Source organism: Strigops habroptila, chromosome Z (genome assembly GCF_004027225.2).
Source record: "Strigops habroptila isolate Jane chromosome Z, bStrHab1.2.pri, whole genome shotgun sequence".
NCBI lineage: Eukaryota > Metazoa > Chordata > Aves > Psittaciformes > Psittacidae > Strigops > Strigops habroptila.
This window is the reverse complement of record NC_044302.2, coordinates 5,296,805-5,312,238: the sequence shown is the minus strand read 5'-3', so window position 1 is coordinate 5,312,238 and position 15,434 is coordinate 5,296,805. Positions and strand designations below refer to the sequence as shown.

The following is a 15,434-nucleotide window of genomic DNA, read 5'->3' as shown; positions in this document are numbered from 1 at the left end:
CACCCTCCTACCCTGCTCATCGCCAGGGAACCACTAAGGCAGAAACTGCGACTATAAATACCTCTACTACATTAAAACATAGAGGAGGGTAAATGTCCTTAAAAATGTGACATCTCTTCCAGGTGTTGAACATAGAGGTGGAATTTAGGGTTCAAAAATTTAACTGATGTAGCTTTAAGTGCACTAAGTCACAGTAAGTGCAAATTAAGTTCTCACAGCAGTGACGCATGACTGAAAGGAGCTGTTGCGTTTCCTGAAAATGGTTTGTTCCCTATGTGACAACACACCCCAGCGTTTGGCAGGAGAAGCATTGGCACAGCAGCCACCCACAGGTACAGGCAGGGCTGAGAAGCTGGAAATAAGCTCCAGGAGCAGAGACCTCTGTTTAATGGAGTCTGTGTAGCTGAACAAAGTAATGGTAAGGAGATACGGAGGCCCATAAAAAGGTGTGACTCTAGATTGTTGTGATTCCAGTATTTGCCTTGAGCTACACTGGCAAGCTAAAAGATCCACGACCTGGTATTGCTTCTCTGACTGTGTCCAGTTGCATATGTACAAAGCAGCCAGTTGAGGAGCACTACTGCCCGTTCCCTGTGGCACATGCAAAGCAAAATGGGGAAGACATGAGTCAGAGTCTTTTTCCCCTGTTTCCAAGGACCAGCTGAACTACACCCAAGCAATTCCAAATCCCATATATTGTGCAAGTCTTGATACTGCCAATCATTAAAAAGAAATATATCCATTCTGTACTATGTGTAATGAGCAGTAACAGGCGACATCTAGAAAGTGCTGGGGCAACAGAGAGATGTGTAGCAATTTGCAGTTAGAACTTTTCCTTACATGTATCTAACCTGTCCTCTTGCTTCATGATGTACATAATTAAATTACCATAGATTGATTCAACCTAAAACATGCTATTTTGGAAAAAAAATTCAGGCAATTAGTTGCCATGGCAACCCAATTAAGCCTGTTTTATACCCCTTATCTTAATTGCTGTATTAATTGACAGGAGAAAGTAAATTGAATACTCATCCTTTTCTTGCCATTTTAAATTTCGGTAAAATATGAATTGCACACAAAATATTGTTCTAATCTGTCATCACGGAGCCATGATTAGAAAAAGAAATTAGAATGCTGAAAACAGTATTTAAGACGGATGACATATGTCAGTAGCAATTTGATATGCCGAAAGAACTCTGCTCTTTGGAAATGTAATTACTGAAAAATAGGATCTGCATATATTATTTGAGTGACTGAATGAAGGATTGTAACTTTTAAAGACTATTTATTTTACACATTTTGACAAATATCTATATGCAATACCGACAGGAAATGCATAGGAAATTTCAGCTCATGGGAAATCTGGGACCTCTTTAATACGAAATGTCAGCATATGGCATTTATGAGATTTTTTCAAGTCTCATTATAAGGTTTTCAAATATGTCAGATTCTGAGCAGCACATGCAAACCTTGGTATCTTCCCACTCTACTGGTTCCATTTACTGTGGTTGAACCATTAGCAGAGTTCAGCTTGAACACAAACTGCAATGGAATACGCCTGCCTGAATGGGATTTATACCTGTAGTGAAGGTACCTGCTGTCAAATCACCTCGGATGCCCACATCTTCTGATTAGAAAAGCACCATACGGAGGGGAAAAAAAAATCATGAAGGAGGCAGAAATTTGTGTTTAGATTCTCATAGCCGTATCATTAGAAAGCATGAAGTATTATTTCTCGCAGCCCATATTTGAAGTATAGTAATTTTAAAGACAGAAGAGCTACTCAGACTAATCACACAGTGCACAGGCTGGCCGTTCCTCCAGACAATTTGGGAACTTCTGCAATGCTCGCTTCATTCTTTTTTGCCTCCTTTCTTGCTGTATTCTCCTCTAGGAAAATGTAGAGCCGAAAACAAGATATATTGGTGAAAATCTATATCCCAGAAGAGATCCTAGGCAGTCTTACACTTTACAGTCAGTTACATGACAGTAAAATGAAGGAAATTCTGTAGGCATCATTGCAGTTCCAAACAGCCCCCAATATCACTATGATTCAGATGTAGTTTATAGAGATCAGGCTTATGCATGATGGTTCAGAGGAAAGGTAGTTGAGCCAGAAACTAATGAACTCGCATTCTCAAAGGCTTTTTTTTCTGCTCAAATATGAAGAAATTTTTTTAATACTGTAACTAATGACCCATTTTGTACATGTGTAGCTTTGTTAGGCAGCAAAAAATTGGAAGTGGAGGAAAAAAGCTGGAAAGCTGGAGCTGAGCTTCTGGGTTACATAAGTGATAGTGCGAGTGGTTTAACAACTGCTGCTAAATGGTAAAGCATAAATATTCTAATAATATTTTAAAGAAATGAATTTCCACTCAGTTTGAGAGGGAATCTGTATGGCACTGGATATCCTATTGCTTGCTCTAGGAATTAAATGGTCTTGTAATTTCTGCATCATGGCATAGAAGGGCATAGATAATGTGTATTAATTTGATGGTACTGGAAGCTTAATTTAATCAGAAGAAATGAGTACAGAAGTCTTCTTACCATTCGTAATGATCATGTGAAAAGGTTCATGCTCCGTTCTTCCTAAAAACTGTTCTGGTTTCCAGGATTACTGTAGCTTAGATATGTGTGTCAGATACTGTAGCTTAGATATGTCTGGATTCTCTAGAATGGTTGACTTCTTTGGAAATTTGATAACTTGCCAGAATCCAATCTCTGATGTTCTTAAAAAACCAAAGTATAATATTTCAAATTAAATTCCTTTATATACATATATGTTTGTTTCTAATTAGATTTATAAGTCATTAACATACATATTCCCTTGCTGTAATGACCAAGATGCAAACCATTAGAGCTCTAAGTAGATATTTCCTGTGTGTAGCTTTTGTTACCATTAGGTGAACTTTCTAAATTTCAGTGGGAACACGCAGTCTCATTTCCTCCCAGACTTAACACTTTTTGCTTAGTGTGCCCGGCATTTTTCTTGTTAGTCAATTATTAAACTTTGTTCCTTAGCCGTGTTACTAAACAAATTATATTATTTACAAGTAAAATGATTTTCATCTGATTTATTTAAAGCTCATTTTCACAAAGCACGTGGAGATGTACTTCGTGTTTGATAATTCTTGTTCTCCCTTGTGCTTCTTTTATTTTAGATCAAGTCAAGTTTAGTGTCAAACTAAAGAAAAAAAAGAATCAAACTAGAAAGGAAAATATTTCTTGAGGATTTTCCTGTTAGTTTTCATTAATTAAATGAAATTTTATTTGCCCAATGAAGATTGTTATATCCTATTTGTTTAGTTTATAATACCCTTTAGATTTTAAAATAAAAATATTTTAAATACCCAGTTCTAAAAGAAAAAATACAAAAAAATACACCTTAGTTATCCTAAAGAGGGATTTAAAAATTTTAGAACTCAGAAATCTCAAAGTAGGGTGGACAAATATTAGTTTAATTCCTTGATTTGGGGTGGTCTGTTGACCAAATACGATTTTATACTTAAAGCAGCAATGTTCTTAAGAACCTTTCCACTAGTTTAAGGAATATTCATCTCTTCAAGAGCTATCTAAACTCACCTAACGCTTTTGAACGCTTGGAAAAATGTAATCAGGATCATTTAGGCTAATCTTGAGATTTGCTGCAAATCAAAAAAGGAAAGCTGGAACAAAAGGATTAAACTTTATGTTATTTTTTCTTTTCAAGATGTATTTAACCAACAACTCTATCTTGAAATGTCTCTGACTAGCTTCTCTAAGTGGACCTTGACAATTTAGTGTTGATGGATGGCTGCTTTTACTTATGCTCATGCTCAGCTGTACTTCTAGAATAGAATAGCGTATCTAAACATGATAACTGTTGTGATTCCAACAATGAAGTGCCTAATTGTTTCTCTGTTGTTGACAGTGCTGTTAGTGGAGAAAAATACTACTGAACATGCAAATAGCAGGTTGACATGGCCAAGATACCTGTAGCCAGCATTGTATTCCTCAAGTGTTCCTCAGCACTAAATTAAAACATGTATGAACTTAAAACGACCCATGAAAGTCACACTTTGAGTTGAAACATAAGAAAACAACTTTCATATTAATAATTTGATGCTATGTATTCATTAGTATCTGCATTGACTCTTTTAAAGCTGCTGTAGATATGTCTACCCAAGATGTGGTGACACATTGAGACATTACTGAACACTTACTCCTGCAGTGCAGATCCCTCAGTAAGTCTTTTATAATGCTAGCAGTAAGAAGGCAAGATAGAAGTGCAGGAGTGTTTACATGTGTAAAGAAATAGGATGCCATATAGACAACCCTCAGTCACATGATGAGTTTTTCTTTGAATACCCCTAAAAATTAAGTTCCCAGCTTTCACTGACTTTTTAGGGGTGCTTGACTTCTTATTGTGTGAGACATACCAGCAAACCTCAATTCCCAAATCTGTATTTTTGCTGTCATTTCAAATAAATGAAAGCTGTTGGTATTTCAGTGTGAACTGATTAGGAATGTCTTAATTCAAATTCAAAGCATTCCAGCTACTGTCTTAATTTCCTAGAGCACAGCTCAGCCATGTTAGAAATCTGTATACAACAGCATCACATTTCTGTAGGAAAACTAGAAAGAGCAACATAAAATGGCTCTTCATGTCTATAAAAATGTTATGCTCAGATTAAATGCATCATCAGCCATTCAACTATATGATTGCTTGTTAGACATGCCATTTTATACAAGTCTTGATACTTAAGAGAAATGTCATCTTGGTTCATGGCCATCATTGCGCATAATTGGTATCTTTTAAGAATCTAAGTACCTGATTGGCAGTCTCCTTTGAGTAGTTTGATGTCTAAATGCCATTGTTGTTGTTCCTACAGGAACCTTTTGGACCTAAATTGAATGCCAGTTTTCAAATTTCTTGGCTGCGTGTTTCCACAGAGGGCTTATAATTTAAGGCTTTACAGTAATAATTTTTATATGATTCTGAATGTCTTTTCATTAAAATTCAGAAGTAAACAAAGAATCTGTATCTGTAATTTTTTTTTGAAACTAATTTTTTTCTTAACTAAAGGTAGCAACATGGTCATTTATGCTGATAGCACTAAAACATTCTGGTAACAGTCCCTTGAGTTACAGATTCTACTTCCTAGACAATAGACCCCATCGTATTCTGTGGCACTCTCTAACTCATAAAGTAGAACTACTTTTGTTAGTCTACTTTTCACTAGTTGCATCCTGCAATAGCAATGGCTATTGCTTAACTGCAGACTACTATTAGAAGTTTTGTATGCAGTCTAAAGCCAGGATATGAAGAAATTACCAGTCCTGATACAATCCATCATACATTTCTAACTACAGCATGTTCTAAGATGAATATGTGCTGTTTTAGTGTTGCTGATCAAAGTTCCAGTCCCACAGACCTTAACTAACTTGAAAGACCTTCTTTGCATTTCAGTATAATTGAAGATTACTTGTAAAGGTTCTCAGTTTTGCCCTAGATTATTAAATTCAGGATTCAATACCAAGCTTCCACTTTCAGTATGAAATTAGCCATCCTTCGGTCTCTGTTTTAGCAGCTTTTACACACTTGACTAATACTGCTGCATTCATATATTTGTCATAACATATTCATGGCTGTGCCACTTGTGGGAGCCTTAGCAGGAGTTTGAAATGATCTCTGTCCTAAATGTCCCTAAAGGCACCGAAAAGTTTGAAGCATTCAGCCTCAGGAGAACTGGCCAACGCAGTTCACTGACTAATACGGGAGCAGAACTCTTTTGAAAAGCTGCTCCCAAGGGTTGTTGGACAGAGTCCTTTATGTCTTAGTTTGCACATTAATTCTGCTTTCAAGGTTTTATAATACAAATTAAGAGAAGTTTTATTTCGGACTTAAAATCTTTCATATCAAAGCCAAAGCTGTCTGGAGATCATGGGATTTTTTAATTATTTCAAAGGCATAATACTGTCAAATTTATGAAAGTCATGTATTCCCAGTGGATCTGTTCTGACCATTTTTCCTTGATTCATTTTTTGTTGTATTTTCTTATGACATGCGTATTAACAAGCTTCAGTTTATGACCTTCACATTTGCTTATTTTACTTTTGGAGGTCTTCATAAATCACCAGAAGATTTTGCTTAAATCATTATAAATAAAAACCAACCAGAGAATAAGTCATTGAAATGGACAGAAGCAATTTCCTTTCTCTCTATTTGTGCATAGTAGTTGGCTGGCCCATAAGCTATACAAAGAGGGTGAAACATTTGCACAGCAGAGAAAATGCAGCCATATCTGCAATTGACAAAATAACAGTACATTCATAATGCTGTTGGCTTCTTAATTTCAAAAGGCAGATTTTAATATTACTGACTTCAGAGAAAGATAAGAAGGGCAATGCAGAAGACATTATCAGTCCAGTGTGGAAATAATGCATTCAAAATTAAAGACAGCAGTTTAATTAAGTGCATGAAAGGCTGGCTTTTATGATTATATTTCAAATACTCGAACGTCTTTTCATCCATTCTGCCGTATGACTTTACTTAATAATATACCAAGAACAAAAAATGTATTGGAGTCTTTCTGCAAATTCAATTAGTCCAATAAAAAGTGAAAAATAGGTTCTTTTTCATTAAAAAGAACTCAACCCTAGCCCTTCTGATGACAAAGTGTGAGATGAGGGGAGGGGAACAGCTAAAGAACTATGAAAATTCTGTCTTTGTTATGCATTTATGTGTGCATGAAACAGATGAAGTGTCACCATTAGTAATGTTTGTTATTGGAACGACTAATTACATTCTGGTACAGTTAGTAGTTTATCAGATCCAGACCACAGGGTACTTACTTCTCTCTTAGGATGCACTCACAATACAGCAATAATTCCACAGTTTATTGGGCTACTATAGGCAGGGTAATTATGCTAAAATGTACCTCTTTCAGTGCTAAACTTAAAACTACCATGACACATTGCACTAGCGCTTTACAGGTTAAATGCAACCTCTTGGATCCTTTCTACCTGCTAAAGGCTTATAGCTAAGGGATGTGCAGAGATCATAGATCTGATGTTCCAAACCAGAAAAATGAGTAATAAAAACACAGAAGTGCAGCATTTCAAATGATGAATTGTGGTATACAATGAAGGAAGTAATGTGCATTTAGAAAACTCTGACATCAGTTAAAATGGGATGGCAAAGGGATCTATAAAACATACTGAGCTTTTAGACTGAAAGCAGTAGGCTACTGGCTTGACCATGCAAACATCTGTAGTAGCTGAAAGTTATTACCACTTGTCAGCTCCTCTGTGACCTCTGTGAAATGAGGTGCTAGTCTCACTCTGGCTCCCAGTGGGCAGATGTCTCGTTACAAAAGCTTCCAGTGCCACGGCTGCTTTGTCAGTCACAGCCTTGGCGCAAAGGTTTGTAGCAGTACCACAGTGAGTAGACAACATCCTCACCCCTGAAGCTGGTTCTCTCAGGTTAGGGCTGAGGCTGGCAAATCATTTGAGAAGGATTGAAACTCCACTGCTAGCACAGGGTGATTCTGGGTAAAGAAAAGATACCATTTTCCAGAGCTGCACATTGAAAGGTTTCACTTCTGCTGACATAACTGTATGTGGCCCTAAGGGTTGCTGGGAAATGACCTGGTCTTGTCCTGGTTATGGGCACCCAGCATACAAATTGATTCCTCTCTGCTGTCATATTTCCTCTTACTTGTCTTGTTCTTGATTCTTTTAATACCATGCCATTGTTCTAGGGCATCTTTCTTAATGTGTTTCTCTCAGTATGTATTTATGAACAGATTGTTTTCCAGATAACTTTTCACTTCCTAATCTCATTTTAACTTCAAAATATTCCTCTCCTGGAGGTTTCCTTAAAATAATTATCCATGCTGTAGAGAATCAGACAGGCTGCATTCTGTAAGTACATCAATGAATTTACAATAGTGACTCATCAATTTTTTAAGTAATAATTTTGATATAACAGAGGTAGGAACTACAAAAATTGTTTCCCTTCACAAACATGTAGGTACAAATAAGAGTAAGTGTTTATGGAAGTATGATTTAATAAATACATGTTTGTTTTTTCATATAGGTCACCCTCCTGCTACTGGTACAGGAACTTTACACATTACCTTGGGGGATGTTAATGACAACGTCCCATCCCTTTACCCAACACTGGCAAAAGTTTGTGACGATGCGAAAGATCTCAGGGTAGTGATACTCGGAGCAACAGACAAAGACCTTCCTCCCAACACAGATCCATTCAAATTTGAACTGAGTAAGCAATCTGGCCCAGAAAAAATGTGGAGACTCGCCAAGCTTAACGGTAAGTCTATTACTTCTTTAAATTTTACATTTTGTACCCCTATCCCTACATCCCAGATACTCACCCTGAGGCCGCCAATTTTGTAAATTTAGGAGCAGTTGTGCGCAAAAGTCTTGCAGGATGGACCCATTGCTGGTGTTTTATACTGTTTGCTCTTACTGGCTACCTGGTGGGACATACTAACAGTCTGTCTGCACTTTCTCTGAAATCTGACTTTTTCTCCTCCTCTTATCATGTTGAACAAACTTTCCTCTTTCAGTTTTGCATTAAAGAAAGTCTACTAATGACTTGTAGTTTTGTAAAGATCACCATATTTCATGGCATGGAATTTGTCTAACGCTTTGCATTAGGACAGCACGTAACTTTTGCATAGGCTTAAGCAGATTATTGTTACAATATACAATGTTACAATTGGTTATAAGTTGAAAAACTTCCGAATTTGAAGTATTTGAACTCTTCACATATAAAATACTCCTGTGCACTGGGACCATATGCTACTGGTAAGAGGATCAAAGCACATGCTATGCAATTACAGAAAGTTCGTATGCCAAATTGTAAACTCAAAGTAGTATATTCTATGATTTCTTTTTAATGTAGATTATTTCTGATTGTTTTCTAGCATGTAGTACCTATCTCTGTCATTATTAAATCTTTTAGCAGTTTGTTTCATATTCTTCTTCAAAAAAAATAAAGGTGGATGCAGCCGGGATATCTGTACCTGGCTGCAGGACAAAGTGGAGAAGTCATTTTCTTTGCTGTTCTCCAAACACCAAACCATCTCCCTGTTAACACCCCTAAAAGAACTTGCACACTCACCTGTGTGCCAGTAGCTGTTATGACCCACTGTTGCTCAGGCAGAGCAGATCTGTGCGTTTGAAGGGGCATTATTCTCCTTGCTGCCTTCTCAGGCAAACTGGGGAAGAAGTTAAACAGCTGTGCCTGTACTTGCTTGCAGGAAGGGTTTTTTCATTTGACAAATAACATATTCTTCCCTATTGTGCTGCTTTGGGGATGACATGCCTTAGCATTTGATTAGTGTATTAGTTTCCATAGGTAAATTCTGCCAATAATTTGCAGACATTTAAATAACGTATTTAAAGAAAAAGAAGCTCTTAAAAGTCTTTCTTTTGGTGGGGTTTGGAATAAGTTTGCAATTAGCTCTCAGCTCAGGAAAGAATTTCTGTACTGCCTCTTCTTACCTCCAATTAAATTCTTTAATGTTTTCCTTAGGCTGTTCTCATTTTCTTCTTAATTTCCAGAAGTAACTGTAGCATGCCTGTTTGCAGATTCCTCTTCCCTTCCAAACAACCACTATTTGGCTAATTCTCACCTTATCTTTTGCAGATACTCATGCCCAGGTCATCCTGCTTCAAAACCTGAAAAAGGCCAATTACAACATCCCAATCTCGGTGACAGATTCTGGGAATCCGCCTCTGACTAACAACACAGAGTTGAAATTGCAAGTGTGTGCCTGCAAGAAATCCAAAATGGATTGCAGTGCAGCCGATGCCCTTCATATCAGCATGACCCTTATTCTTCTTTCGCTTTTCAGCTTGCTTTGTAAGTCTTTTCCTGACTGTAAGTAGCAAAGTATTATTTAATGTCTCATTTGCACACTGCGTAAGAAAACCTACTGAGGGAGAGGTTAAATTCATGCATTGGTATCATAATGCAGTAAGTTTGAGGTTTTTTTTCCTGAGGAAGTAGCTATAAGAAAGAGGGAGGGAAGGGTTTTTTCATTGTCAAAAATAGGAACGAATGCCTGGTTGACAAATAAAAAAATAGAAGCAGTAATTTTAAGAATCAAAGAGAATTAGAGTTAGCATATCAACCAGGAAGTACCAGCTGTAGTAGCAGATTAGTGAGACACTTCCTTTCATCTCTCCCTACTTGAATTCAATTCGAAAACAGAAACAGGAGATTAAAGGTGTTCTTGTAACAATAGCTGTTCTGGGTCACCATGAAAATGAGTACTGTCTTCTTCAATCTACTCCTCTGTACAAAATGCGCAAGCAACTGGAACATGAGGAACTTATTTGAGATTCTGGGCTTAGAGCCACCCAGAATTGATAATCAAATTGCAGGAGTGGATTGGAGGGCAGAGACATGGTAGGTAAAGAAAGCTTCTGCTGCTTCCAAGCAAACTTTCTAAAAAAGACTCACGAAATTCCTTACTTTAATTGGAAGGAGTAAAAAAATCCCAGAATGACTGAAGAGTATCTAACTTAGATGTTCACTGGCTTGTCCTGTGACAGCTCCCAGCAGATTTTTTAATGCAATATTATTTTGAGTTCCTTATCTATCTGTTTAAAGGGAATAGCTGTGTCCCATAACTGTGACAGTAAATCTGTTGTTCAAGGATTATTACCATTGTCTTATGTTAGTAAAATACATTCAATGGTGAATTAATACATGAGCCTTGCTGAAAGTTCTTATATTCTTGCTGAGATAAAATCTAGCATGAGGCAGAGATAGTTTTCACATCTGAGGCTTGGTTTGTGCTTGATTACACATCTTGCCAGGTTTTTTCTTACAGTTTCTTGCTTTTATCCCAAAAGGTTAGCAGGAAGGTCATTATGAAAGAATTAGAATTAGCTAATGTTTGTGATGCTGTTTGAAGATGAAAAGGACCATATAAAAGCGAAGCGCAAATCACAATCTTTGTTCCAATCAGTGACATCTGAAGTATCTCCGTTTGCTTTGGTTCAGTTATTCTGGGTTTAGACTGCTGGAACCAAATGCAGACTTCAGCTGTTAGAAGTAGTATGTTAAAAATATTCAACAGCACGTGACTCTATCAGTCAATCACGCCAGTGATATAGATTCGCAGCCTATTGATCCACGTGTATGCTTGTTACCACTCCATAAATGTTGCTGGTGCTATACTAGGCATGACTTTAGCCACTGGAATTACTTTTTTATCTGACATGATTTGCACTTGAACTTTATTTGCATTAATGCATCTGCTCAGAATACAATGAGGTAGAGAAAAGCTTTTTGGTTTTGAAAGCAACCATGTTGCTTTTATCTAGCCCCTAAAGTCATCTGACCATTTTCCTAGAGTGGAACTGTGAGAAGCAGTTCTAGGTATTGGAAAGTTCTTCTTGAGTTGCTCTTCTTGACTACAGATCTTCTCCAGCTCAGCTTTAGGCAGAATATAGGCCCCTGGCATCTGAATAGTGCATGGTGCTCTGAATGACAGCGATTTCCTCATCTACTATAAAAGAATAAATAACACTGAATAGCCTTTTCACCGTGAAGCAATACAGACATGCCTAGAGCCTTTCTTCAACCTTACATTCATTCAGAGAACTGTAATAAGTATGGGGACAGTCGTAATTTTAAGTAAAGGGTAGAGTACAATTACACACATGATCTACCAGCAATATGATGCTCCTGGATGTGGCCTGAGCAATAAAACCAAAGCTAAGGAAAATAGTGGGTGAGCTGAAAGAAGGCGAAAAGAGAGATCTCCCTCTTAGTGTGGAGGCTGTTTTATACAGTTGTGAGTGAGAGCATGGATTCCACAGACAGACTTCAACATAGAGAGATCTAATCCTCCACACAGGACCATGGTTTTGTTTTAAAATTTACTGCTAGTCAGCTGTGTGGTTTGGGTTCACCCAGTGGTACAGAGCGAGGCTGGTATTCCATGCCTGGTACAGTGACCTAATTATGCTTATGCAAAGCCAGCTAGCATAACAACTTTCATAACCATTTTCCTCAGGTGTAAATGACTACATGGAGACATAAAAGAACGAGGCCAGGAGGCAGTTAAAATAATGTGGTTCTGTATTTGAACTTCTCTAAAATATGCTGGTTTCATTGCATTCCTAATTCATTTTCACACATAGGTTTTTTTATAACTGTGATTAGTTCCATTGCAATGTTTTGCATAGTCCAAATATTTATCAGAGTAATCAAAGATTACGATGCCATAAAAACAAAGAGAACTTTAGTGCTTATTGAACAGATGAAACATCCCATTTCTAGTGGCAAGTTATGGGTTTAATTTTTGCAAAAGCCCTTACGTGGCTCACTTTGCTCCCAGTGTTTATGTTTTATGAGGCTCTTGTTCCTAGGAGGTAAATCCTTCAGTCAAATGAACTTTGTTATTCATGCCAAAGTATTTCTTTTCGTATTTGACATCTGGTGTGAGGATAGATAGCCCTATGAAAGAGCTGTTCATGGCAAAAATGCCCTGCATGAATCTCCTCCCCATGCAAAACATCTTGGTATTATCATTTAAATGGTGCAATTATTATCTATACTTTGAATAGGTGCCTCCTTCGTAAATCGGGAAAGAAGTCATACATGGTAGATTTCTGAAGTATCTGGGCATAGAACTGAAGAGCCTGATTAAAACTGTAGTGCATGCAGAAAGCAGCAGTTTCATCTATTCTGCAGCTACCCTACTGCGTTCAGTATATTGAGAGATAACAGGGTACAGACTGCAGAGTTGCCCAGGAGCCCTTGGAAAGATGGATATACTTGGAATAAGAAAAATTTAGTTCTTGTCAGCCAGAAATAGAAAGTGTAAGATACCGAGGTATATGGGCAGATTGCTAGTTTTCCACCAGAAAACAGTAACGTGTTTGGTGGAATTAAAAGATGGCAAATAGAGAGTTGATTAACTGAAAAAAAAAAGGTGCATCTTTGCATATTTCATACTTAGCCTAACTTATAACCACTGGGAGTTGCTGAAATCAAGTTGGAAAGATGTATAATGGACAGGTAGAGGCCTTTCCAAAGTTACAACATTTAATGTTAACAAATATTGGAAGGAATAATAAGCCTTAAAATTACTTACTTTAATTTCCTTGTTAGAAAAAGACAGGACTTTTAACATTTCACGATGAAAAAAAAATTATATCTTAGGTGACTGTCAACCACTGATAAGAAACTACTCTTAGTGAACCTGGCCAGTGGGCTGCAAACTTGTATGTTGACTTTGAGCTTAAAGAAGAAAAGAATTCCATTATTATGAGCAAAAAGTAAGGTAAAAGACTGGGGGGAAATACTTCTGCAAAGAAATTAAATAAGCTGGAGGTCTCTACATTGAAATTAATTTGTTAAACTGAGGGTGAAAGGCCTCAGGTGTGTTGAAAAGCAGAGACTCACACAGATGTCTGTACTGTGATTGCAAAGAAGCAGCTTTAGAGATACCCTTTAATTTAACTTCCTGTTAATTTCCACTAACTTTCCTTGGTTTAATGGCTGCTGTCCCCCACCAGAATGTTTCTCCAATTTGAGGAATGCAGCTGCAGGGTCAATGACAAAAAGGTGGTGGGTTTTTTTCCTGGAAAATGATGTATTTATTAATAAACCATTACAAAAATTCAAATGCTATTAAACTGTTGGATTTGAATGTACCTGAACATAGGCAGAGTTAAAACTGCAGTATTACCTTTCACCTAGTTAATTTTTCAAAGCCACAGAAGCACCTGTATCTCCTATATAGCCTGTGCTATTTCTGCAGGAACGTCTAATGTCTGAAGACGGAGGCAATGCATTCTTGAATGGCGTGTGACTAAGACAAATCATAGCAGGTTTCAAATGGAAAAGACCTTTAAGGTCATTGCTCTTTCCACTACAAGGGCAGGTTTGTTACCCGCAGATTCACAGTTTTCAGCCTTTATTGTGAGTTACTTGGATTAGTTTTAGACAATTGGGTAGGTTTTTTGTTTTTTTTATCAAGGCTCCACTACTATTTAATTTTTGCAGGAGTCTTGGTTTTCCCAAGAAAAAAAAAGAAAAATTTCATCCTTGTTCCTTTTAACTCAAAGAGGAAGCTGCAATTTTCTCCTTCTCAGAGCAGTTTAATTTTCAAGACTAGGAAAGTTTGCAAGATAAATTTTCCCATTTCTGAGAAGTAAAATATCCCTAGATTGGCTAGAGTTTCAAAAACTACCAATATGGGGGAAGAGTTTTGCTGTAAAAGAGGCTTGGGGGTAGTGGTGTGGGTTGCACTACTCTAATTTTAAGTTGTGTTCTTGCATTAGAACACATATAATGTCAGTCCTTAAAGTAGCACTTAAATGATGCTGTCCAAGTAATTGGAAAGACCTGACATTTAGTGAGTTCCAGTGATATAAATCTTACGTCCTAAAACCAGTAATAACAGCAGCAATATCCACTATTACTTCACTGCTTAACATCTTTGTTACAGATCCTTTTGCCCATATTAACATTATTATTGTTACTGCTAAGTTATCAGTGAGTACAGATACTTTCTCAATTGCGTGTATGAAAAAAATACCACTGTTATTTGTCTCCTTAAAGATCTTGGTTGATTAGACTGTAGTGAGGAAAGGAGGTTACGCCTGTAGTAAGGGGGTTAAGGGATTGCATTCAAATCAAGACAGTCTTGGTTTGAATCTCGCTTTTAAGCCAGACCTCTGTGTCCGGTCTTCTACTTTCTCTGCAGGTGTACTCAATCCTGCAATTTGTTGTGCAGTTGGCTTTGGGATCCCACCTAAAGTTAATGGTGCTTGAAATGACACAGAATTCCATATGTATGGACATAATTGGAGACAGGATATTTATATACCTAGTCATGTAGACATGACAAATAGAAATACCCTCAAATTGTACATCAACATATTTAAAATGTACTTAATGACATTACATTTTATGGAGTCAATTGGGTGGGAAATAGCATTTTACACACATTTTAAGCCACCCAAACATGTTCCAGAAGTATAGATATGAAAAAATATAATAGTTCAGAAGATGCGCTTTTGGAATGCAATAGAGAAAAATGTTACTAGCAAATATAGCTCCTTCCCTAAGAGCTCTAATACTGTTCCTGGTGGTCATTCTGTAGACATGAAGTGAACATTTAAAGAAATTGGTTTGATAGACCATTCAGTGTTGTGAATTCAAATGAACATTTTATGTTTTCATTTTCTCCACAGTAACTGTTGATATATAATATTTTGTATTTCTTTTCTGAACAGCCTCTTAAAGTCATAGAAATATATAACTTCAGATAGTTATCATCTGAATTGTTCTGTAATGGACTATGACTAAAAACTAGAACTGAATAAATGGCCAGTTCAAATATTTTTTATATTTTTTTCTGTCATTAATGGCCACTATACACCATGGGATTTTTGTT

At 37.0% G+C, this 15,434-nt stretch overlaps 1 protein-coding gene across 4 annotated transcripts in view; it reads left to right on the top strand.

Moving 5' to 3' along the window:
• The window catches only part of CDH13 (cadherin 13), a 509,619-nt gene that overhangs the window by 457,057 nt on the left and 37,128 nt on the right, over positions 1–15,434 (top strand). For all 4 annotated transcript variants that reach the window (XM_030469853.1, XM_030469854.1, XM_030469852.1 and 1 more), the window contains exons 12-13: positions 8,081–8,314; positions 9,659–9,874. In XM_030469853.1, the coding sequence (XP_030325713.1) occupies positions 8,081–8,314; positions 9,659–9,874 (450 nt within the window). The remainder of the gene's footprint in view (positions 1–8,080; positions 8,315–9,658; positions 9,875–15,434) is intronic.